A 25,585-nucleotide genomic window follows, 5' to 3' on the forward strand; every position below is an offset into this window, starting at 1 on the left:
CCAGGCAATAATTTGTATGCAGCAATAGTATCATGAAACTCACAGCAATATATTGACCAAAATGAACTGACAATAAATGTATCTCCTGTTCTCAAACGATACATGTAATTGAAATATAGATAACTACCAAACTATAAACACTTTTCACTGATACGAGAAAAGGCTGAAAAAAAATAATTCTTCTAGTACTCCTTTTCCAAGCCATCATTGCCCCAAGATTGTTGCTATATATATGCCAGATTAGGATGGATGGCCATTGTCTTCAAATGAAAGACATCAACTTGAAGTACACAATCAGGTAGAGAGAAAGGGAGAACACTGCACAAATATGCTGCCAGAATAGAAGAGCCGATGCTTCCTTAACACCATATCCTCTCAGGCTGGCAATTGCTCCAAGCAGGATAGCGCTTGGCGTGGAGTACTGAAGCGAAAGAACAAAGCGGTACATATGGTCCTGCTCAACAAGTAGATTCAATTTGTCTGCTAGCGTCACAACACCAATGCCAATGCATGGGAGCACCAAAAGCCTTGCCACAATTATACCGACGATAGTCCTGATGCCCAAGGCATTATCCTTTGGGCCTTCCGCAAGCATGCCTCCGAGAATTAACATCACTGAGGGAACCACTGCAGCAGCTAGGATATCCAAACTATCAGTGAAGAACGAGAGTGGTGCATCAGCCCCAAACACAAAATCTTTCAAGACAGGAACCATGCCGATGATAATGGCAAGCAAAGAGGCAATTGTCGGTGGCTGAAGGACGTGCTGGATTGGAGTCTTTTCAGCTACAACCCTGATCCTTCTGACCATTCTTGGCTCTGCCAAACATCTGAGCGACTTAGGACTGCTCGGTCCAGCACCAGAAGTTCCCTCTTCAGTAAAATCAATATCAGGAAATGTATTCTGCGAGGAACCTGAAATGCTCATGAAAACTCTGGCGATGAATGGTGTCTTTGAGTGCTCTGTTACTTTATCAACCATCCCTGGCCATTCCGCCTCATGAAGCAGAGACCTACTGTAGTTGCTGATCTGCTCAGGTTCTTCCTGTATCTCATTACCCTCACCCACAATCTCATAGAACTGCATAGGTGGCTCCATCATGTGGTAGACCAAAGTGTAGACAAGGATAACCGCAACCCACTGAGCAAATGAGACATAAGCGATGCCCTTGGTGTCGCATGCAGGACCAAAAGGGTGATCACTGGTATGGCAGACCGATCCAATGATCGCAATTGGGAGATTCCCTGTGTTACCAAACCCAGTCATGATCACCGTGAACCGGAACAAGTGTGGTGGCGGGCGGCAGATCAGGGCCACTATGTACCCAAGAATGCACCCAATCGCAGTGCTGATTAGCACGTTGACCGGGATGAACCACCAGTGCAGGACGTTGTCAATGGTGACCGACTTGCCGAGGTGGACAAAGATCAGGCAGGGGAGGAAGAGCGCGAAGACGAGTTTGCTCAGGAGCTTGAAGGTGGCCCTAGGCACGACCTGGACCCGCGGGTTGGCGAGGAGCAGACCGATAACTGTCAGGCACAGCAGCTTCAACAGCGGCGCCACGGCCGACACCCAGTCGCCATGGATGGTCACCTGCGGGTCCATTGACCAAAACATTGCCGCCGCTAAAGCTTCTTGCCTTTCTCCCACTTCAGTTCTCAAAACAGATATTCCCTTATTTTAAACTCTGAAAAATACTCCCCTTTTTGTCTGCACAACCAAACTATCTTTCTCGCGCAGATACAGCGCCCAATCAGATGCAAAAGTCTGATATTTCTGCATACCAATTAATGGAAATGATTCAGCAACGGAGAAAACTACGAAATGGCATTAGACAGGATTACTAGCAGGTAAGAATAAATCTAGCCAGGAACCGGTGGGATCTTGCGAAACACTCGGTCCTCAACTCGTGTTCTGAGCTTCCTACTCTCAAATTTCAGGTATCGCCAAGATTCAGGCAATCAATCAGCAAGAAAATCAGAAACGGCAAAAGATCACGGCGACGGAACCGGACTCTGCAAGATTCACGGCAATACTTACACGGAGTTCCGATTCGGGAATGGACGAGAGGGGGGTAGGTGACGCGCTGTGGTCTCCCTCTCCGCGACGCGCCGAGGCAGCTCCGAAGCGAGAGCAACGAGCCGAGAAGGAAGCGAGAGAGAGAGAGAGAGGGAGGGAGAGAGAGAGACGGCGGAGTTGCGGCGTGAAAGGGGTTCTTGCCTTCTTGGTTGCTGAGGGTGCGCTTGGTATTTCCCCGTGGCTTTGTGATAATTGGTGGGGTGGGGCCCAGCAGTAAGGAACCCAGGTCGAGGCGCGATGTGATCTAGCGATTTTCTTTATTTTTTTCCTCCAGAAGGCACGTGAATTTTGGGGCCGTGATGGGGACAGGAGATAAGCATGTGGCCCTGATCAGAATCAGATCGGTGATTCCGTTGCTCCCATGTTACTTGGCCAAGATGAGCAGGCTGCGTTTGGATCTCGGATGGGGAGGGCGAATTGATTTGGACCTCTGATTCAAATCAAGGGAAGCTGAACTGGTATCCCAAATTATTTAAATTTTGCATTTTGTTGAGAAAAACTGTAAAGTGTAAACACGGAAATAGAGTGGATATTCCACGTGTACCACCCAAGTCAGCACCGAATCTGACACGGTTGGTTCCTCTACCAGCCGCCGTGGCTACCCCAACCAAGCTCGAGTGAACTCAAGCGTCACTATTGGCTCTGCAACCTATTAGAGGCGGTTTGATCCACGGCCTAATTTTTAGTCCGGATCAATATCGGATATTTTATGGAGACTAATTCATAAGATGAATCTATTAAGTCTAATTAATCCATCGTTACTATATGCTTACGGTAGTACAATATTGCCAAGTCACGGACTAATTAGGTTTAATAAATTCGTCTCGCGAATTAGCCTCCATTTATGCAATTAGATTTGTAATTAGCTTTGCTTATAGTTAGTGTCCAAATATCCTATATGATATGGACTAAAGTTTAGCCCGGGGTATCAAACACCCCCATAGAAAAACCTCATGTTGATCTCTCCACCATGAATTCGTGAAACATACCTTGCCCAATTGATCAAACCCATTCCATATCAGTATGTCACCTTTTCCTTGCCCAATTGGTCAAACTAAACCTGATGATAGGTGGAGCAGCCGTAAATGCTTGATCTATGCATGTGTTCTGACTTCTGATGATAGGCGCTTTGGTCTACTTGGGTTTGCCTGGCCTCGCTCCTTGTCAAGCAGGTCTATTCCAGACCTGTTTTGGCAGATGATCGCGCAACTGATAAAAGGCGAGAAAGGGCTCTTGCTTTGCCGGTCCCGGTCACGGAGGCGGCGCTACGGGTGGTCGGTCAGGGGACGAGATGATGGTACCCGGAGGCCGGAGGGAGATGTGGCGGCCGCCGCTTCGCGCGAGCCAAGAGCTGATTTGGCTGCTGCCTAGTGGTGCTTGAGACCGCCACCGTGACGCCGTGTCGCGAGCGACAGTGTGAGAGCGACGTCGCGCAAGCAAGCAACCAGCCACGGGCCACGGCCAGGCCGGGTCCGCGGAAGCATCGCCACGGGCCGGGTGGGAGAGCACGGGTGGGCTCAGTGCCTCTGCGTTGTCTGGCGTGCCGGTCTGCATCGCCGGCCTGGTATGGCAAACCTCCTAACAAAAAGACCCGTGATCCTGGGCGCTAGTCTGATCAGCGTTCTGACGGCCCGCGTATAGTTTTTGGGTCTGGAATGGTCTCACCAGTCATCACACAACCGGACCAGTGGCTGAATGTGTTCTGAAAAGGTATTCTCAGCACCTCGCTGGCATGTCCATCACAGAGAACACAAGCATAGCAGAAGTGAGATGGTTTGCCATGCAAATCCCCAAGCCCAAACACAACGGTCCAGGGTATCATCTGCAGCTAGCGAACTTATTCATCACAAAATTCTAAGCTTGAACAAAAGTAGACCAAATGTATATATATTGCAACCAAATAGCATAATCTGATACTCAAGTCTAAAGGAACAATATTACATATTTCTCTGTGGAAAATAGACAGCAGCTCAGGTGTTTCCAAGACAGCAACCGCCTCTGTTATTGACCATGCGTATGCTATAGTTAGCGTGGCAAACTGATTGAGGATGCAAATTCTTTCTCTAGGCTGGGGCAAACTGATTGAGGATGCAAATTCTTTCTCTAGGCTGTAGCCCCGAGAGGTCTCTTCAGAAGGCAAACGGGTAGTAGCATTTACAAGGTGAAGCTGTGTGTCAGAGTTTCTAGCTTGTGGGCAGAACAAAAGCTCAATCTCACCATTAATTTCTGGAAAATGGTGTATTTTCCTCATCCTCTTAGTTCTTAGGAACTGCAATCTCATCTCAACTTCTTTCATAGTTGGTCTTTCTGCTCCTTTGGTCTTTAGGCATGCTTGTGCGAGTGAAGCAATATCATGAATTTCTCCTTGCTCCGCTCCTTCCACAATCTGTGGATCTATTATTTCCATAAGATCACCTTCTTGAAGTCCTTCAACGAAGTAATGTGATAAGCTTTGTTTCATGCCAGAACGGTTGATAAAAATCGGCTTCTTTCTTGTTAAAAGTTCCACAAGTATCACTCCAAAACTATAGACATCACTCTTCTCGGTTAGTTGGCTGGTGTTATAATACTCTGGATCTAAGTAGCCGAAAGTTCCTTGGATAATGGTTACCACATGAGACTCATCAAGTGAAATGGATCTTGAAGCCCCAAAGTCGGAAACCTTTGTAGTGAAGGTGGCATCTAAGAGTATGTTAGAAGATTTAACATCTCTATGGTATATTGGTATTGTAGCAGCCGAGTGAAGATAAGCCAATGCTCCTGCTGCTTCTACCGCTATTCTAATGCGATCATCCCATGACAGCAAGCATTTAGCATTAACATTGGCATGAAGAAGATCATATAGTGTACCATTGGATATGAACTCGTATACTAGTAAGGGCACTTCAGTTTCCAAACAACAGCCGAAAAGCTTCACCACATTACGATGGATGATTTGAGATAGGATAGCAACCTCATTGATAAACTGGTTTATCTCATTTTGCTCCACAATTTTGGATATTTTGATTGCCACCACATTTTGATCAGATAGAATTCCTTTATAAACCGTGCCATGTCCTCCACAACCAATAACACGAGTAGTATCGAAGTTGTTGGTTGCTTTCTCTAGTTCTTCTAGGGAGAATATCTTGGTTTTGTTTGTGGTGTTTTCATTTGAGATTAGCTGCTGTAATAGTAGGCCTTGATTTTTCTTGAAGTATGCTCTTCGAATCTTCTTTTGTATGCCTTTCTTCCACTTGTTGACAAGTATAATTGCACAAAGTGCAATAATTATGGAGCCAAGACCACAGCCAATTCCGATTGTAATACCTGCATGCCCAAGATTAATTCCATTTTGCATATCCAATATCATTAACTTTTCGCAGCCAAATCATTGTTCGTCTTGATAACAAAAAATGTAGATATGTGGGGTATAACTCACCTAACAGAAGATTGTGTTGCTTAGCTGATGTGACACATTTCCCATTTGTTGGCTCATATACTTTACCATGGGTACAATTTGTACAATAGTATCCTCCTGGAGTATTATAGCATACTCCATTGCAATCATTTGGCTGCTCAATGCACTCATCAATGTCTGCAAATAAACTTGAATGATGTGAGCCATCATCAGGTTTAATTTTTTTGATATCATTGTAATGGGGCTATGCAAATAGTTGGTTAGAGATACATGCGTATGTAAATTGTTCAATATCTGGATTTTTCATGTTGCCCTAGCATTTGCTTAGAGAGGTCGGGATTCAATCAGGCAGTACGAGAAATGCAATGTGGTAGTGAAGGTTTCTGGATTCTAACTCAAAAACTATTTGAGAGAGAAAGAGATCAGAGAGGGACAGAGAGAGACCTTTACAACCATCTGGGACGTATGGATTCCCATAAAAACCATTCAAGCACTTACAGCGATACCCTACGTATTGCATTCCATGGGTGACATTAATACACTCGCTGTAGGCGCTGATGCATGCATAAGTTGCGGGCCTTTGCGAGGCTGATCTGCAGGTTAAGTTGGTGACAGCCCACCTCATCCGGATGTCGAATTCTTGAGAGAACTCACTAAAACCATTGATGGTATGCGCCATTGCCAACCCGTCGTCGCTGCTGCTCGAATCATTCAGCATGCCGGCTATATCCAAGTATCCACCTTCTACCGACAAATTGGTGATATGATATTTTGCGCGGCGGTCAAGAACATGGTCGAGAACAGTGAACTTATTATCCACACAAGCAAGCCGGAATTTCTCATGAGCAAAGCAACCTTCTTCCAACCCAAAAGGGAAAGGGATGGACATGTTTCCGCACCACCTCGTACAATTTCCCCTAGGATTGGGATTGTAACCTGCACGCTCCAGGAATAAATAACGTGTGGCACAACAAAATTATGAGGGTCAGAGAAGATATGGAAAACTTTTCTTTGCGAACAAGGTAAGGAAAAATACAAAAGCACTACGTATACAGCTATCATATAGTCATAGGTACTATTGGAATGCACGGGGGCGGCATAAAACCTAGGTAAAATATCGATTAAGCAAAACTACAATCTAAATAGATTACTAGTAGATCAAGACATGTGTTAGAAAAAAATCATATAAATTCTCATAAAGTTACAAATGCATGGGCATCAATCTTACTATTACTAATTAGATACTTCATTTGGAGGCTTAACGTTCATCCTCATAGGTTCAAAAAAAATGATGCATCCAAAACTTTTCACGAAATTCACAAAATCCTCATAGATCAGGCAATTAGTTTGGTAGACTCTAATCATCATTGGCAATAATAGCCATTCATTATATTTTGTTTTTTCTAAAAATTACCCACTTCACCATTATGAAAAAGTACTCTAAAATAATCCACTAAAGCTATACATAAATTGTCGACTGATGCCATTACAAAAAAGCTAAATTAACCATGTAATCTTCATCTAAATATGCTATTACACAAAATAACCTAAAGTAATTGCTTAAATTTTATCTAAATTACACTCACCAGTATTATTAAAAATAATATAAAGTAGCCCTTAAATCTACAAGTCGTATGCCACTTTTTTTAAAAAAACTATCAAAGTACTTCTACTTGTGCTACTTAAATATATAATGGTAACTAAAGTCTATCCCCACCGGATAAATATGTAAGAGATCATGTGCATGACTATTATGTTAGAATATTAGAAAGTGAGAGGTGGCAAAGATAAGCATTTGAGGGGCCTCAAAAACATAAATTTCTGACACTTATAACTCTCAAAATTAGTACTAGTTAGTGTAGGAGCACGGGTTCATGCATGCATGATGGGCTAGTTATTAACTAATTATTTTGTTCCTTGTAGATGCTAGTAGCTGTGATAATTGAAGAACAGGGTCATACACATAAGAAGACGAACAACCTCTCGAAGTTCCAGTCACCTTAAATTTATGCACTAAAGTAATATCCAGCCCTGGTAATATATAAACTCCTAGTAGGAACGTAGGATATGTTAGAACAGAGGGTTGGTGGGGCAGTGTCACGGACCTTCGATGCAGCCATCCAAAATGTAGGGATTATTGCCCCCTACGCTAGTAGGATCATCATTGCAGTAGCAGGAGTAACCTGCCCCCGACTTTCGCATCCCGCATGAGCTACCAGGGCTGCATGCATATGTTCCTTTATTTGCAGATGCGACTTCACAACTTGGCTGGTCCGTGATGAAAACTATCAGCTTTACCGGAAAATTCCCGATTATCCAGCTCGAGTAGAGGTCTCTGGTGTCAAAGAAATAATCTTGTTCCGTTAAGAAAACCTTGACGATGGAGGGCTCTGCATCTGATGATCGTGATCGTGTTTTGACGCCGTCCCGCCTGCGGGACAGCGTGAAGCGGAAGCCTCTCATATATGCCGACAAACCGATGCTGCAGCAGCCCAAGCCGTTGCACTGCCCATGCACAGCTACGTCCACTTTACCCATGAGGGCCTTGTTGTCTAAGCACATACTTATGCAAGAACCAATGGTCAGGTTCGTCCCAGAATCGAACAGGACGACCTCGATGTCGCAGCCAACAACATACATGTAGCTGCCAAAATCGATGTTCAAGCCCTCGGCAGGCGACTCCCATGACCCGGTGTAGGTGGTCTTGCCTGGCGTCAAGGTGATGTTGAAGGCGATCGAAGCATAGGCCGAGTTGACGTCCGCGGCAAGGATCTCAGTGGTGTTGTTGGTCAAGAAGAGCCTGGTGCTGTGGTCGCAGGTGAGCTCGAAGCCTTGCCGGAAGCAGCCGGGCGCGGTCCCGAACGGGTAGGAGATGCCGGCCTCTCCGCACCTAGTGGGACAGTGCGCCAGGGAGGCCGCGGAAGGGATAGACAGGATCCCTCCTCGGCCGCCGTCGTCGGCGACTCCAGAAACGAGCCAGGGCACTCGCGGCGCAGCACCCATGAAGCACATCACCAAGAGCTGCATGCCAGTGAGTATTGCCGCCACAGAGCTCATCCTAGCTAGCTAGGCTGTGTGTTCGTTGTGCTTGGAGCTATGTTCCAGTACGTTACATTCGTTGTTGCATTGCCGCCACTGGATGCATGCATAGATACAGCAGAATGCGCGCCCCACCGCCACCATTAAGCAGAGTTTGGTAATTAAGGTCATGGTCATCACGCGCTGCGGACCTACGCGGTCGTTGCCGGGGTCTCTTGCCGCGTTAATTTCCTATTTTATGCAGTGTTAAATAAACTAGTGATCGTGATCATGACTGGAAGAACCAGCTAGCAGATCAGCTGTGGTCCTTGACAATGCGCGCTCGGTTCTGATCGAACTGCCATGCATGATTCTGGTAGCCGATTTCATCTCCTCGTTGCTTTATCTCAGTTCTGTAAGTTTAGCCAGTTATAAGCTAGGCTTAAATCATACTACTAATTAGTAATAATGTTGGTCAGAAATTTCCATACGGATACAATGACTTGTCCACAGTCAAGTGCTCTGCTCCTACTGGAGTTTTTTACATAGTGTTTCTAGAGTGGTCGAGTTAGGCATCTCGTTTTGGCCAGTTCGTCTAGAGTTCAAACAAAGCCTGTTTCGATACTTAGCCTTGTAACTTGTAAGAGGTTGTAACCGTAGCAAAAACACTTTTACTTTCAATAAAGTAGGGCTAAATAGCCTTTGGTCTAAAGGAAAATTTTCCATCTTGATACGATGACACAGCTCTTTTTATATGTGTCACTTTGAAGTGACTTGGTGTTGGAAATGTCTTAAGTCACTAAAGTTTGCGATACTTTTCACGTCAATCAATCAACCTAGGAGTAATATACATGCCAAGTTGCCCTTTTTGGACCAAAGACTTGGTTTTACTTTACCGAAAGCAAAAGTGAGTTGGGATACCTTCATATATAGTATGAGGGCACAATGAGGTGCAGGGAAGCAGCTAACGAGTCCGCCATATATTGCCAAAGAGAAAGGGTAGAGAAAAAACAAACTAATCCACCGTCAATATTAGGATAACTCTTGCATGTAAAAGAACTTTTTAGAACCTTGTTAAACAATTTTTTACTCTATATGAGCAAGTGTAGCACTGTTAGTTAATTTTTTTAATGGAACTTGCCCACTCGGAACATTTGTAGCAGTAGCAGTGCGATTTCATCTGAAGCTTTTTTAGGACCTGATACTCGAACCAGCCGCCATGCATGGCTACCCCAACCAAGCTCGAGTGCGAAGTCAAACGCGGTATTGGCTCAGCACGTATTAGCAAAAACCTCATGTTGATCTCTCCACCATGAATTCGTGAAACTAAAGCTCTCAAAACAAACCTTGCCCAATTGATCAAACCCATTCCATGGCAGTATGTCACATTTTCCTTGCCCAATTGGTCAAACTAATCAGTGCCTGATGATAGGAGGAGCAGCCATAAATGCGTGATCTACGCATGTGTTCTGAACGAATGTAGGAATTTCGAACGAAAAAAAAAACTCCTTTGCCCTAATCGAACGAAGCAGGCAACCACGGCCAGGCCGGGTGGGGGGCTATCTAACTTCTGGAAGTTGATTTAGCTAATCATCTTTAGGAGCATCTCCAAGAGATTTTTTATATCTTTAGAAGAAATAGAGATTTTGGTTAAGAAAAGCTCTCCAACGGCCTCTTCAATTAGATATCTAAATATAGAACTCCTCTATTCCGAATTTCTCGTTAGCCAGAGATGGAGAGCGAGAATGGCTCTCTAGACTAAGCACAAAATATAGAAAAGCTGTTGGAGAGTATAAAGATATACAAAATAATTTTTACTCAAATGACTCTCTAAATGATGATTTAGAGAGTGGATTTTAGAAAGGCTCATGGAGATGCTAAGACCCACCAGGCCCAAGTAGCATTCCCCTCCTTCTTATTAATCATCTGCCGTCCTCCACCGCCGCCCCTCGTCGGGTTTACATGGAAGTTCTAGTCGGGTACAAGCTCAGAAGTCCTACCCGAGTAATTCTCGGGTAGTTTCCTACCGTGTCCGACTAGTTTCACAACTGTATGAGTAATCCTACTGCATTACGAGTAGTTACAACAGATATAGGGCGTGGGCCATGTCCCATCCAGTAGGCCATGTGGATAGTCCCGTGTGCCCGGGTCTCACACCCAGCCGGCCGGTGGCGTTCCCGCACCGTCTCGTCTCCGCCGGCCGAAACGCCACCACCGACGGGCCGCCGCCGCCGCCGACCGATTCCTCTAAGGCTGGTGACCATTGGATCCTTGGAAAGCCGAAACCCTAACCTGCGCTGCCTCGACTACACCCTCGGCCGCCGGCGGCCGCTCCCCCCACCTCCCACCCCTCGCCGGCGGCCGCTCCACCCCCTCCCCCTCCCCTAGCTCGCACTCCTTTGGCCAGCGCGCGCGAGCGGCGGCACGAGACGGACAGCGGCGGGCGCGAGACGGAGGAGGAAGAAGGAGATCGTGCGCCCCCGTGGGTCGCACAAATCTCAAACAGTGGAAGGTGTGGAAGAAAATATTTTCCAGAAGATGTATAGGATCCACGAGACGGGTGCGCAAAAGCATCGCCATGGGCCAGGTCGGAGCGCACAGGTGAGTGGGGTGGGCTCTGCGTTGTCGGCCTGGCATGGCAAACCTCCTAACAAAAAGGCCCGTGATCCTGGGCCTTAGTCTGATCAGTTTTCTGATGGCCCTGTATAGTTTCTGGGTCTGGAATGGTCTCACCAGTCATCACGCAACCAGACTGGTGGCTGAATTTGTCCTAAAATTCTGAACACCTCGCAGTCGCAGGCATATCCATCACAGATAACACAAGCATAGCAGAAGTGAGAAGGTCTTCCATGCAAATCCCCAAAGCCCAAACACAACGGTCCAGGGTATCATCTGCAGCTAGCGAACTTATTCATCACAAAATTCTAAGCTTGAACAAAAGTAGACCAAATGTATATATATTGCAATCAAATAGCATACTCCAGTCTAAAGGAACAATATTACATATTTCTCTGTGGAAAATATACAGCAATTCAGGTGTTTCCAAGACAGCACTTGCCTCTGTTAGTTATTGACCACGTGTATGCTAGCGTGGCAAACTGATTGAGGAAGCAAATTCTTTCTCTAGGTTGTATCCCCGAGAGGTCTCTTCAGAAGGCAAACAGGTAGTAGCATTTACAAGATGAAGCTGTGCGTCAGAGTTTCTAGCTTGTGGGCAGAACAAAAGCTCAATCTCGCCATTAATTTCTGGTAAATGGTGTATTTTCCTTAGCCTCTTAGTTCTTAGGAACTGCAACCTCATCTCTACTTCTTTCATGGTTGGTCTCTCTGATCCTTTGGTCTTCAGGCATGCTTGTGCGAGTGAAGCAATATCATCAATTTCTCCTTGGTCAGCCTCTTCCACGATCTGTGGATCTATTATTCCCATAAGAGCTCCTTCTTCAAGTCCTTCAACGAAAGGAGTGAGACAAGTTTTGTTTCTTATCAGAATCATTGATGAAAATTGGCTTCTTTCTTGTCACAAGCTCCACGAGTATAACACCAAAACTGTACACATCACTCTTTTCGGTAAGCTGGCCAGTATGGTAATACTCTGGATCTAAGTACCCAAATGTTCCTTGTACAATGGTCACCACATGAGTCTCATCAAGTGAAACAGATGTTGAAGCACCAAAGTTAGAAACCTTTGTGGTGAAGGTGGCATCTAAGAGTATGTCAGAAGATTTCACATCTCTATGATAAATTGGTATTGCAGCTGCTGAATGCAAATAAGAAAGTGCCTCTGCTGCTTCTACCGCTATCCTAATGCGATCATCCCATGACAGCAAGCATTTAGCACTAATATAAGCATGAAGAAGGCCATATAGTGTGCCATTGGATATGAACTCGTAGACAAGCAAGGGCACCTCAGTTTCCAAGCAACGGTCAAAAAGCTTCACCACATTGCGGTGGATGATTTGGGACAAGACGGCAACCTCATTGATAAACTGGTCTATCTCATTTTGCTCCACAATTTTGGATCTTTTAACTGCTACCACATTCTGATCGGATAGAATTCCTTTATAAACTGTGCCATGTCCTCCACGGCCAAGAACAAGAGTAGCATCAAAGTTATTGGTCGCTTTCTCTAGTTCCTCTAAGGAGAATATCTTTATTTTGTTTGTGCCACTTTCATCTGAGATTAGCTGCTCTAACAGTAGGCCTTGATTTTTCTTGAAATATGCTCTTCGAATGAACTAGAATGAAGTCAGCCAACATCAGGTTTTTTTGAAATCACTGTGCTGGTGCTGTACAAATCTTTGGTTAAAGATACAAGCCTACGTGGACTGCTCGAGCAAAAAAAAATTATATATATATTTTTTTGTGATTTCTCTAGACTCTAGCATTTACTTAAGGGTGAAGTCCGTTTTTCCACCTGAACTATCGCGATCGTCCGATTTTAAACCCTAAACTACAAACTACAAAATCAGATATTCTGCACCAGCGAACTAATAAAACTGTGCAAATTACCCCTCTGAGCCGAAACCATCCCGGTTTTGAGCCACGTCACCCGTGCGACGTGGCACTACTTGCCCAGTCAGCACCAACAAATCGAGCTAGTTGAGAAGAGGACTAGAGGTAGAGGAGCAGCTCAACCCAGGATCAAGAGGCGGCGGCGGCAAGACCAATCTAGAGGGAGCAGAGGCCTGGCGCGTGTAGGGATGGGCACGCCGGTGCACGGTGCCCTTCTCCTCTTCCTCCTGCTCCTGGCGGGGAAGGGAACGGCCAAGGACGCGGCGCTGCAGGAACCCATATTGCCCGCCGCGGGTGCGGCAGCGGTGACGGGGCGGCGGTGGGGTCAACTCCAATCGGAGGGGTAGCAGTGGCGGGTGGCTCGAGGAAACCGTCGGGAGGCACAACGTCACCATCTTCGCGCCATGGAACGAGGTGCTGGAGCGGGACCTCGACCCGGAGTTCAGGCGCTGCTGCTCTACCATGTCTTCCCCGCGCACCTCCCCTCCGACTCCTGGCCTGCCGCCTCCCACGCCACGCTCTCCGGCGAGGAGCTCGCCGCCGCGCTCGATGGCACAGCTGGCATGCGCATGGGCCACGCCGCCGTCACGTGCCCAGACGTGGTGCTCCGCCCCGACGGTGTCATCCACGGCATTGAGCGCCTCCTTTAGCCCTTCTCCGTGCAGGAGGACTTCAACAGCCGCCGCAGCCGACGCCATCAACTGCGCGGCCGCCACCGCCTCCCGCAGCGCCGCGCACCCCTTCGCCGCGTCCACCCATGCCGCCGCGGACTCCCCCCTCGCCCTCGTCGAGCCATCCTAGCAGGCCGCAGATCTCAGCGGCGGTGAGGCGCAGGGCGGGGTGGTAAGGGTGTTCCTCGGCGAGACGCAACAGGCCATCGAGCGCGTCCTCAAAGCAGCCTTCCTCCGCGTCGAGGAGGGCCATGAGCTGGCGCCCAACCTTGACGCCCTCGTGGTCCCCCACGGCCGCCTGTAGCTTCGGGGTTGTTGGCGGGCGAGCACGCCATGGAGGAGGAGGCTGGGGACGCCGCTGCGAGGAGGTGCGGCAGGCACAGCACCACCGCCGCGGCCGATGTCGAGGCCGGCGGCGCCGACGCGTGCAGGCGCGCAGTGGCGGTAAGAGGAGCAGAGACGAGAGGAATAGAGGATAAGGGGCAATTTGGTAATTTCCAGTGGCCGAAGATACGTGGGAGTGTCAAACTGCCAGCCACATCAGAAAACAGCTGCCGTGTCATAGCAAAACCGGGGTGGTTTCAGTTTAGAGGGGCAATTTGCACGGTTTTGTTAGTTCGCTAGTGCAGGATATCTAGTTTTGTAGTTTAGGGTTCAAAATCGGACGATCCTGATAGTTTAGGGTTATTTTTAACTAAAATATTATAAAATTGTAACGTACCACTAGTGACGAAGTTACAAAACATCGTTAAAAACTACCACCGTATCACGAGCGACGGCATGAGAGCGACGCCGCGAAGCGAGACGGTCCGTGAAGGAGCGAGCCAGCCAGCTACGGGTGCGCCGTGCGGAGAGACATCGCCACGGGCCCACCGCTTGGAGTCGGGTGGGTCAAGGGGCGCAAGTGGAGTGGGCTCTGCGGCTGGCTGGATTAGGCTCGGGTTGCGCGATATCTGCGTTGCCGGCCTGGCAAACGTAACTAAAAAGGCCAGTCAGAGCCCGCCTAGCCTGATCAACATTTTGGCGGCCCGTATATAGTTTTCGAGCCTGGAATGATCTCATCAGTATCACATCACAGCCACGAGTCATCACATGAAGCAAAGCCTATTTTTATCAATGATTCTGATATGCATTTGGCGTGGCAACCTTATTGGGGATGCAATTTCTTGCGTCCCCTTCGACACCACCACCACCACAACCGCCGTCTTCTATTCTTCCCGACTAGTACGGCGCTAGCTCCTCCAGCAGCAGCCTCGCGATGCCCACGCCCCACACTCCCGGCCTAACGACACGGCCACGGCCACCACGTTCACGAGGAACCTGCGAGGCCTGCGCAAGGCGGAGCTCCTGTCCCGTCGGCCGTCGCGCGTCGACGAGAGCCTCTCCTTCACCGTTGGCGTCGGCCTCTTCAACTGCTCGACGGGGCAGGAACTGCGGCGGGGCCAGCAACACGTGGTTCGCGGCGAGCATCAACAACGTCTGCACTACGACGGCGCGCCGGGCGTCTTCATCGCCGACTTCCCCGCCAACCCGCCGGTGCAGTTCGACCACACGGCGTCGGCGCAGAACGTCAGCCGCGCGCTGTGGCAGCCCGTGCCGGGCACCAAGGTGTACACGCTCAAGCACGGCGCCGCCGTGCAGCTGGTGCACCAGACCTGCCACCACTCTGCTGACGGGCTCAGAGCCAGTGGCGCCGCCGTGCAGTGGGGGAGGAGTTGATCTAAAGTCTTACCGTTGGTGGCCAAATTCTAGTCTCATCTTCAAAAGATTTCAAAGGATTAGGAGCCGGAGCCTAGTTTGGACTCCACTAAGGTCCGCCTCTGCTCAGAGTATCAACACTTGCAGTTTCAAGTTTTGGCCATTCATCTGCTTACCTGATGCTGATTATTTGGAATATTCATGTACCAATTCACACTCGTTATCATCACGCCTAGCTGTCCAAATCCGATTCTTCAAAAACAATGTCAAAGTCATTAGTCAGACGAGGAGATAGCAAAGGCAATTTTAGCGGTCGTTTGGCCGGAAAAATGGAAACACTTTTTTTGACAACTAATAAGGAGTTTTTTTAAAACAACTAACAAGGAGATTGGTAACCTTGAAGTAGTAATAATCAACATACGTCAGGAACAACTGAAGGTTTGAATGAAGTCTAAATAGCAAAAATAACACAGAATGCATCAGAGTGATTTATTTATGGGCTCTGCTGTGGTTATTGGGCAGAAAACAGAGCAGACACCCAAGTAAAGTGGGCCGGGCCGGATTCTAGCCACTAGCCAGCGCCAGCTGTCAAGCAGCAACGGCTGCATGTTAAATGACAGCGGAGGCCGACGGGGGACGCTGCGGCCTAAACCCCTCCTCCTCTGCTCCCTCCCTCTCGCTTCCTTCTCCATCCCAGGCAAAACACCAAGTTGATCGAGGACGCGCGCGATTCCTCTCCTCTCCTTTCAGCGGCGGCGGAGGCGGCGGCTGGCGGAGGTGCTGATGTCGGGCGGAGGCAGCGCGGGCGCAGCCAGCGGGGGCGGGGGCGGAGGCAGCGCGGGCGGAGGCAGCGGGGGCGGGGGCGGAGGCAGCGCGGGCGGAGGCAGCGCGGGCGGAGGCAGCGCGGGCGCAGGCAGCAGGGGCGGAGGCAGTGCGGGCGCAGTCAGCGCGGGCGGAGGCAGCGCGAGCGCAGGCAGCAGGGGCGGAGGCAGCGCGGGCGGAGGCAGTGCGGGCGCAGTCAGCGGGGGCGGAGGCAGCGCGAGCGCAGGCAGCAGGGGCGGAGGCAGCGCGGGCGGAGGCAGTGCGGGCGCAGTCAGCGGGGGCGGAGGCAGCGCGTGCGCCTCCCGTCGCGACGAAGCGGCGGTCGGCGACGCCACCCAAGCAGAGTTCGCTCTTCTACTTTCTCTATCTAATTTTCCCTTGCTTCCTGCTGCTGGTCGTCGTTCGAATGGTCTCTGCTGCTTTCTGGTGGACAATCGTAGTCGCGGCATCATTTTATCTTATTATGGACGTGCCGTATTACGCCTACTTCTGGATTTGGATATATTGCATGCTAGCTAGCTTATTACTAGCTAGGGTTTGTATGGCATAACCACGGGATGGATTTCATTTTGAAATTATGGACTGGAATGGATTCTCTTTCGAAACAAGTGGATAACCGTGGATTATCATCACTGGAGTTTATGTTGAGACCACGGATCGGATTCTCTTTTGGAACAAGTGTATGGATCGGATTAATTAATTATTATTGGAATTCAGTTCCTTTTGGAACAAATAGACGTGGATTATTACTGGATTGTTACTGGAGTTTCATGAAACAAGTCATATACCCTTGATTTGCCGGCTGGAATTAACACAACGTGAGTATTGTTGTAGTTACTTGTGTATTAGTTTACCCATACCCAGGGTGCACAGATAGCAGATATTACATTGATGAACAAATTAAATAATGTGTACACTCTGTTGAAAACACACAATCTCCATTGACAAGCAACACCATGCAGAGCGGAGCTTTTCCAGGAGGCCGGGCCGGAGCAAGTGGCTCCCGCGAGCAGTCCAAACCCTGATGAAGAAAAGTAAGTCCAACAAGTTGAACCGATCTTATCACCATTGCTTCTGAATCTGATTGGTGCATAACAGCAGCAGATTTGTATTTCACTGATGCATGGTATACATACAGTTCATGTATATACTTTCCCTTACAGATCCAACTTCCAACTTGTGCTTTCCCCTTGATTAGTTCAGCATTCTGCGTGTGTAGTTAGAGGATTTAACTGCATTTTAGTTCATAAACTTTCTCAGTCTGGAGACATGATTTTGTTTGAGCGATTTGATCATCCACCAATTCCATGTAGTAATTAACTTCAATCATGCTTGTCATATTATATATATGTAGGCCGCCACCACCAGAAGCAGACACTACAATCTATGAACATCTGGAGGAGTTATTGAGTAATGACGAAATTGAGCAGTAAGTTAATATTGTTCTATTGATTAATTGAGGCCGTTCCATTTTGGCGCACTACAGTATATAACAATCAATCCATTTGCATTGATGGATGTCCTGCATCACGCATATATTACAGGAAGATAGCACTCCCACCTGAGGAAGTTGATGCGTACGCAGCTAGGCTTCAAGCTGAGATCGAGTATTCTCCTGTGCTAGTACCTAGCTGCTCGCAACTATGCATATTAGTAGTAACCTGTATGTAATGATAATATAATTAAGCAGAGTTATATATTATCAGGGCGCCGCCACCGGCAGGTAATGCAGTTGAGGCTACCGAGATCCAGTCCAAGCGGTGGGTGTTTCTTTTCTAATACTACTACTATAGTTTTGCACTGATAGGATATATGTTTCCTTGCTCCTGGTGATCTGATCGACTACGAGTCTGCGACTAACTACTAATGCTACCCTGCTGGTCATTTCATTGGAAGGTTGGAGCATGCCACGGGATCGGGGCTGTTCGTCCCCGAGGTGGTGGATACACTGGTACAAAATAACAGGTGGACCGACCTGGTGGACTACTTGAAGAAGTGTGTGACGCGCTATGCAGCTGATTCTGTGATTCCAGATAATGGCGCAACGGGCGATGGGCTCGTGCTGGTACATGCCGAGCTTTTCCTGTCAGCTCACAAGCCGCATGTGCTAGATCTTCTTGCTCTACACCAGGACGGGGGCGATGCCCGTCTCTACTACGACATGCACATCAGGCCACTCGGCCTATCTGTCTCCCAACAAGACCGCCGCTGGCTCTGGAATCGCTTCAGTGACCTGGATCAGATTGTGAAGGGGCTGCTTCCTTTACCAGCGTATGTAACATCTCTTCTGTCTCCAGTGTCGTGTTTTACTGCAGCAGGTCTACTAATAATTTGTCTAATCTGCCTGCCTGCCTGCATGTTGATCCATCAGCCTGGACGAGAGCAGACAAGAAGCTGGTACTGAAATCAAAGACTACATGTTCCTATACTTTCCTGAGCTGAGGTATGGTATTAAAGTGCTGATCCCTAGACTCGTGCCTACTCCTACAGCTATATTAGGATAGGAGCATTGTCAATCAGTTACAATTACAAGTTGCCTTGCAGGCCAGCGGTTGCACCTGTCCGTGGCAAGCCACTGAGCCCGGTGTGGAGGTACGGGGAAAAGGTGCGGCGGGCCGACGGCACAACAGGCTTCAGGTGTTTCTCTTGCCACAGGGTGTTCTGGAGCAGCGGCGTCAACCGCCTGCGCGTACACCTAGAAGGTGGCTCTGCTCATCAGGGCAGCTGCCCAGCCGTGCTGCCATGCACGCTCGAAAGCTTAGCGCGAATCCCTCGCGCGTGATCTGGAGTAGCTCCTCATGGATTGAGTCGATAGCCCAAGATTGATCGATCGGTCACAGGACATGTACAGTACAGCCTCAGTACGTAGTACCAGTTTCCTCTGCATTTTTCATGCTGATGAAGCAGTGAGCCATTGTGACCCGTCCGTCATCAGGTCATGGGTTTATGATAGAGAGGAGATGACAGCTGACAGTTTCTTCTTTGGTTTCCTGCTAGCATAGAGCAATTGCGGAATTAATTGTACTGTCGATGATGCGTCCTCATTTTTTTTAACTACTACGTACGTACTTGAATCGTTCATCGTCATTGAATCATATTTTTGTTCGTGTCTGCAGCTTAATTTTAGCATCGACTGAGACCTGTGTTTATATATGTAAACAGAGCACCCTCTTGCTAACGTGCTGTAGATTCATGTTTTCACGCAAAATAATAATTTAGAAAAAAAAAGCACAAAAACATAAAGCCCAGTGTCTCTTCTCAACTTCATTGATCATATTTTTTTTTGAGATGTCAACTTTATTTATCTGACTTATACAGCTCCTCTCCCTCGTTATATACTCGGTGAATTATTCAAATATTTTACATAAATAAGCAATACATGACTAAGAAGCTTCATACGCATTCGTCTGCTTATGCATTTGTCATGGAATAGTGGCTCGTTTAGAGATAAATGTTCACCGTTAACCTTATAGCATATACATGTGTCATAATATCAAAACATTTGAATCCATATTGTCTACCCTCATAATGTTTTACTGAAGAAATCTACTAGGTCATTAAACGACAAACAGTTACTTTTGCGCTTTCTTATTAGGACGATGAAAAAATATTAATAGCAAGTCCACCGTGACCACCAGCCCAAACAATGGAAAAATGATCGAACGAATCAACAGTTGCACAGGAAAAGCCATAAACCTGCAACCACAGCATATTCCGCATCATGTTGGGCTTAATCTGCGGCATTGGGCTGTAACCACCTCACCAACGTTTCAGTTTTGGTCATAAAAGAAAAAATAGACCGGACTGCAAGGTCAACAGGAGAAACTGTGAACCGACATCTTGATTGGCCCAGTTCATCTAAAATACCGGTTAATAGAACAAACCATACGTGTACAACGTACTCCCTCCGTTTCATGAAGAGCACAATTTGTTTTTCCACACAAAATTAATGGTGAAATGACCTTCATACCCTTATTTATTGACTACATGCACCTAACCAGACTTACTAAAATTCTGATTAGAATTCAATTAATTAGGCACTGTCATTGTCCAATCTTTAGGATTGCACTCTTTTATGGATTTTTTTCTCCAAATGCTAGATTGCAATTTTTTTTATAGGATGAAGGGAGTATTCCACAAAGTACTGGGCTGTAAGTCGGCCCAAACTGACCATCGGGAGGCCCAAAGAAACTCAATGAAAATAATTATCAAAAAATTCAATGAAAATGTGAAGAAGATCTGGAGAAATAGGGATTTTAACTGGGGTCTGCAGCCTGCAGGTTGAATGCCATTGGTAGACTTGTTGGACCATTGAACTAGCGAACCCGCCACCTCACCAGCTTAATAACCAATCCAGTTTTTCTTTTTACTAGCAAAGATCTACGTGCGTCACACACGTAGTTTTTTTAAAAATATAGTAAATAGAATTTTAGTGCTAAACTATATGTGCGAATAAATACTCATTCAACTTCTTATGTTATGCAATACATTGCAAATTTCCATCATAAATATTCAGCTTGGCCTAATTGCAGGGACCTCATTTATAGTGCTTGAAAACTACCAAAAGATAGAAAATGATTAATAGAATAATAACCTAGTCACCCAGCTAACAGGCAAGCATCTTCAATTGAACCCGTATTGAATGTTAGAAAAAAATTCAGAGGGTAACAATGAAAGGCTTAGCTCTTACTCCCTCCGTTCCAAATCATAGGTCGTTTTGGTATTTGTAGATGTATAGTTTTTACTATGCATCCAGATATGCGACAAAAGATATATTTAAAAAATAATAATCTAGCTAGAGCAAAATTCCATAAATAATTCAATACGAGGGTTCAGAGTACATTTACAGTCACACATATTCTATTGAAAGCAATACATCATTTTAATTCCCCAAAAGCTCTCCTTGTTGACTGAAACTCTCAGGTCATGTAACCTCCTAACAGTTCCCCAGCCTCTGTAATAAAAACAAAAGTTGGTTTCATATGAAGTTAGTAGCAAGAAAATATTATAATTAGGTGATTGTAGATGTCCCTCACAAGGCCATTTATAGAAAATGTACTAATACCTAGAAAATGAAGTGATAAAGGCAACATTTGCCCATTTGGTAGTGTGAGAACTACAAACTACTTTTATACTCTCTTGAAGTCTGTTAACTAGAGGCTTCTCACCCATGCTCCTACCCACCTGAGTGCGGCTTGATTTTTAGCTCCTAGCGTGCTACTCCACATGCATTTGGTTACAAAATCCTGTCCGATGGCAAAAATTATCATGATAATGTGTAAGATGATCATTGCCGGCATTTCATCAAGCATGTGGTGAGCATGCAAGGAGCAGGCGGCGGCAGGGATGGAACGGACTTCAGATAGCTAGCTGCAGAGTCATTCCAACGGAGGAGAGGAGGGGAACCATTGCTTCAGCCGGGGCACCTCAAGGCCATTATGATGGTTCACCATCAGAGCCGTAGCATCGTATGCACAAAGGAGCAGGCTTCCGTTCATGCGCCTAGGGAGCAGCAGGGCAAGCCTGACAGCTGCCTAGGCCGCCTCGCCATCCAAAAGCAAATCGCGCCGGCGGCCACCGCTCACCGTGCTGACCCCAGAGCCGAGTGCTGTCTCCACCGAGGTGAGATCGCAGTCGAGTGAGCCGCCGCCCCGGCCGCCCTCCTACGTGCGGCCCATGGTGGCTACTGTTGCCGCCGGGTATCGCAGGAAGGAGGTACTCGATGCGGATGGTGATGGGAGGCGCCGCCTGGTCCACCTCCAGCACCCATGGATCTGCGGCGAGAGAGGTGAGCGCTGCACCCGCTCTCCCTCGAGAATGGCACCGCGTTCACCGGAGCTGCCGTCTCTCTGCCCATGAAGGTTGGTGAAGCCGGCCGCGACCGCAGTCAACACCGAGGCGATATGGATGGGAAGGAGAGGAGGACAAAGAGAGGGAGGACCAGCCCGCTCGCAGACGTCACTTCTGCTGCCTCCCGCTGGCGCACGGTCGGCCTGCCCCCACGCGGCCACGCCGCTGCTGCCTGCCGCGGCCGGCCTGACCCCACGTGGCGACGCCGCCTGCTCCCTGCCGCGGGCTCGCGGCCGGCCTGCCCCCACGCGGCCATGCCGCCTGATGCCTGGCGCGGCCTGCCCCGACGCCGCCTGATGCTTGCTTCTTGAAGATGCAGAGATAGATGGTTGAGGTAGAGTGTGTGGGGATAGAGAACAGAGGAGGATTCTGCAGATTCTTTTTAGATAATGAGAAGACAATGTAGATGCAGAGATAGATGACAGTATTGCTCAATTATATTTTGTTCATTCCATGTGATAGGATTCTGCTGCTGTTTTATTCATGTTATTCATGCTCAACTGCAGGAGGTTGAAATACAAAGCTGGGTGGAATTGGTGGAGAACAATGTTGGAAGCAGTGAGCTTGATGCTGATGAGTTTAATTTTGGAGTATTGCCTAACGAACAAACATGTACAGATGCAACTACAGATGCTTCTCCCCCATTGAAGATAGGAAACAAGAACAAGAAGAGAACCAGAAATTTCAGCAAGCAGAAGGATATTTTGTTGGCATCGGCATGGTTAGAAGTAAGCATGGATCCCGTTCAAGGTGTTGATCAAACTCGCAGTACTTATTGGCAGCGAATTAATGAGTTCTGCAACATGCACAAGACCTTTGAATCTGATCGTAATATTTGTTCTCTCACACACCGTTGGGGTATCATTCAAGGAAGTGTTAGCAGATTTTGTTCATGGTATAGTCAAGTACTCCGTTCAAATCAAAGCGGTGTCACAGAGCAAGACAGGGTATAAAGTCTTTTCCTTGGACTTGTTTTGAAATGTATATGTATGTTGTGTGTATGGTTACTAACACACATTGTGATCTGTGTAGATTCAACAAGCATGTGTGTTACACAAGGATGCAAACTCAGATAAGAGGTCATTTGGTTTAATGCATTATTGTAACCTTCTGCTGCAGCATGCCCAGAAGTGGAAGGACCTTCCTTGTAACAGCAACAACAAAAAACAGAAAACATCTAATACAACAAATCCAAGGTCAGCTACTCTTGGAACACATGAAAATCGCCATGTTGATGAAGAGGAGGGTCCAAGTCATACTTCACCAAGGAAAGGTAGGCCAGATGATCAGAAGAAGGAGAAAGAAAGGTGAGGTAAAAATCCTATAGCTCATGGTGAAACTCTTTACCTGGAAGCAGTAGAACATAGTTGGTCTAAGAGACAAAAGGCTGATGAGTTAAAAGAGCTTAGGAAAAAAGAGCGCACTGATGAGAGACTTGCTGTAGAAACTAGAAGAATTTAAATAAAGCAAGAAGTGGAGACTAGGAGACTTGATATCAAGGAACAAGTAGAGAATAAACGCATTGATCTCCAACAACAAGAAATGTTGTTGAAACAAAGGATGGATGATGAGAAAATAATGAACATGGATCTAAGTAAAATGAGTGAGCTGCAACAAATATTCTATAGTGGGCTGCAAAAAGAGATCATTGCTCGACGTTTGGGTAGCGGCAATATTTGAGACTATGGGTTTTTGTCTGTTATGTATGAATAATTTCTGTTAATTTGTGGTATGTATGTGGAATATTTATATTAATTTGTAGTATGTTTGTGGACTATTTCTATTAATTTGTGGTATGTATGTGGACTATTAAATTAACTAGGAAGTATATGAATTAGAAACACATATTATATTAAATAGAAGGTACAGGAATTAGAAATACACACTACATGAAATCGGAAATACCTAGTACTTAGTACATGATAAAAAAAAAGTCTGCATGGTATTGCCAGAAGTGCTCGATTAGATCTTCCTGAAGTTGTTGGTGTGTTTCCCTATTTCTGATATCACAATGAGCTTGAATGAAATTACAAAACTCACGCGTACGGTTGCGTTGTTCAGGTGCCGTAGCGCTTACAAGCTGGCCAACCCCCTCGTAGTGGATGCCAACATCTTCATCTTCATTTCGCTCATCTTCTATTGTCATATTATGCATTATAAAACAAGCAGTCATGATTTCTCTGAGTGTATTCTTATCCCATAAATGAGCTGGCCCACGAACTCCAAGGCTCGTTCAACATCTTTTCTAACTGCTTCTTATGCCTTGGCTAAGTATTTCCGCTTATTGCCTAGTGGAGATTGTATGGTCTTCACAAATGTTGCCTATTGAGGATAGATGCCATCAGTAGGGTAATAGCCCATATTGTAATTATGGCCATTGATGATAAAATCAACTTTGGGAGCTTGCCCATCCGCTATCCTTGCAAACATTGCAAACAGGTGCGATAGATGGAGCAAATTGATATTATTATGAGAGCCTGGTAATCCAAAGAAAATATGCCAAATCCAAAGATCTTTAGAAGCAACGGCTTCAAGAATAATTGTAGGCTCATGCACATGCCCCGTACACTGACCTTTCCATGTTGTAGGGCAGTTCCTCCACTGGCAATGCATACAATCTAGGCACCCAAGCATTCCCGGAAAACCCCTACGCTCTGCACTTGCAAGCAATCTCGCCGTGTCTTGCTCGTTTGGAGATCTGAAGTAATCATCCCCAAACACTTCAATAATATCGCTAACTAGCCTTCTAAGACTCTGTGACGGTACTTTTACCAATATGAAAATATTGGTCCATAAAATCTGCAGGTACTTCATAACTTATCATCATGTATGTTGCACATATTTTATGCAGACATGATAATCCAACCCTTCCACATATGTCTCTTTTTTGCACAAAGTAATTATCATGCTCCTCTACAGCATGTGCTATGCGAAGAAATAGAGGATGAGCCATTCTAAACTTGAGTCGAAGAAACAAGAATAAGAAATATGTAGGAGCTTCATATCGATGGTTGGAGAAGACGAGGAAAAAAAAGAATAATTTTATATACCTGCGTCGAAATATAGAAGCGTTAGGTATATAAAATTGTCAACCCCCCTCACCCCCATTGTGGACTAAGCATAGCCAGGTATCTCGTATGAGCTTGATGTAGTGCACCAAGGATGAGTTCGGGCTCGTCATCATCATCCGACGAGGACAACGAGTCTAAGCGAGAGAGTCTACTCATTTTTAGGTGGAGAAGCAACAATGAAATGAATGGCTCATTGCAGAACGAGGTGAATGAGCCTGTATATATATAGAGATGAAAGATACTACCGTTGCAAATATAGCCATTTGAAATATAGCTATTCGAAATATAGCCGTTTGAAATATAGCTGTTGGAATATAGTCGTTGCAAATGTAGTCGTTGCTCAAATAGTCGTTAGCTGGCAAATTATTTTAAAAAACTAATGGTTATAAAAAATTCGGTTAAAATATTATTAGTACGAAATGTATTCATTCATAAAATTATTGTTGGTAATAAACACCGCTTG

At 46.6% G+C, this 25,585-nt stretch overlaps 3 protein-coding genes, 1 long non-coding RNA gene and 1 pseudogene across 5 annotated transcripts; 2 read left to right on the forward strand and 3 right to left on the reverse strand.

Annotated features, from left to right (window-relative positions):
* Positions 1-48: 48 nt before the first annotated feature.
* LOC112890536 (protein PIN-LIKES 2) lies at positions 49-2,184 on the reverse strand. The gene is made up of 2 exons (XM_025957415.1): positions 2,042-2,184; positions 49-1,777 (listed from the first exon to the last, which is right to left on the reverse strand). The coding sequence occupies exon 2, from the start codon at positions 1,616-1,618 to the stop codon at positions 263-265; it is 1,356 nt and encodes a 451-aa protein (XP_025813200.1). The 5' UTR covers positions 1,619-1,777; positions 2,042-2,184; the 3' UTR covers positions 49-262.
* Positions 1,682-8,685, reverse strand: LOC112897990 (wall-associated receptor kinase 2-like). Its single transcript, XM_025966397.1, has 5 exons — positions 7,586-8,685; positions 5,925-6,416; positions 5,502-5,657; positions 4,022-5,389; positions 1,682-1,818 (listed from the first exon to the last, which is right to left on the reverse strand). The coding sequence occupies exons 1-5, from the start codon at positions 8,535-8,537 to the stop codon at positions 1,682-1,684; spliced, it is 3,105 nt and encodes a 1,034-aa protein (XP_025822182.1). The 5' UTR covers positions 8,538-8,685.
* A 2,898-nt stretch (positions 8,686-11,583) lies between these two features.
* Positions 11,584-13,405, reverse strand: LOC112897997 (annotated as a pseudogene).
* Positions 13,406-17,600: 4,195 nt separating this feature from the next.
* Positions 17,601-18,390, forward strand: LOC112895754. The gene is made up of 4 exons (XR_003229270.1): positions 17,601-17,630; positions 17,746-17,808; positions 17,908-17,961; positions 18,098-18,390. It is a non-coding gene; the product is annotated as an uncharacterized LOC112895754 (long non-coding RNA).
* A 2,914-nt stretch (positions 18,391-21,304) lies between these two features.
* Positions 21,305-23,814, forward strand: LOC112874702 (glutathione S-transferase T3-like). Of its 2 annotated transcripts, XM_025938195.1 has the most exons (4): positions 21,305-21,989; positions 22,063-22,385; positions 22,558-22,998; positions 23,084-23,814. In XM_025938195.1, exons 2-4 carry the CDS (start codon positions 22,377-22,379, stop codon positions 23,360-23,362), a joined length of 729 nt encoding a protein of 242 aa, XP_025793980.1. In that variant the 5' UTR covers positions 21,305-21,989; positions 22,063-22,376; the 3' UTR covers positions 23,363-23,814. The 2 variants fall into 2 exon arrangements, with proteins under 2 accessions (XP_025793980.1, XP_025793971.1); XM_025938186.1 differs by having other exon boundaries at positions 21,305-22,385.
* Positions 23,815-25,585: the final 1,771 nt, after the last annotated feature.

Source organism: Panicum hallii, chromosome 1 (assembly GCF_002211085.1).
Source record: "Panicum hallii strain FIL2 chromosome 1, PHallii_v3.1, whole genome shotgun sequence".
In the NCBI taxonomy this organism is placed as follows: domain Eukaryota; kingdom Viridiplantae; phylum Streptophyta; class Magnoliopsida; order Poales; family Poaceae; genus Panicum; species Panicum hallii.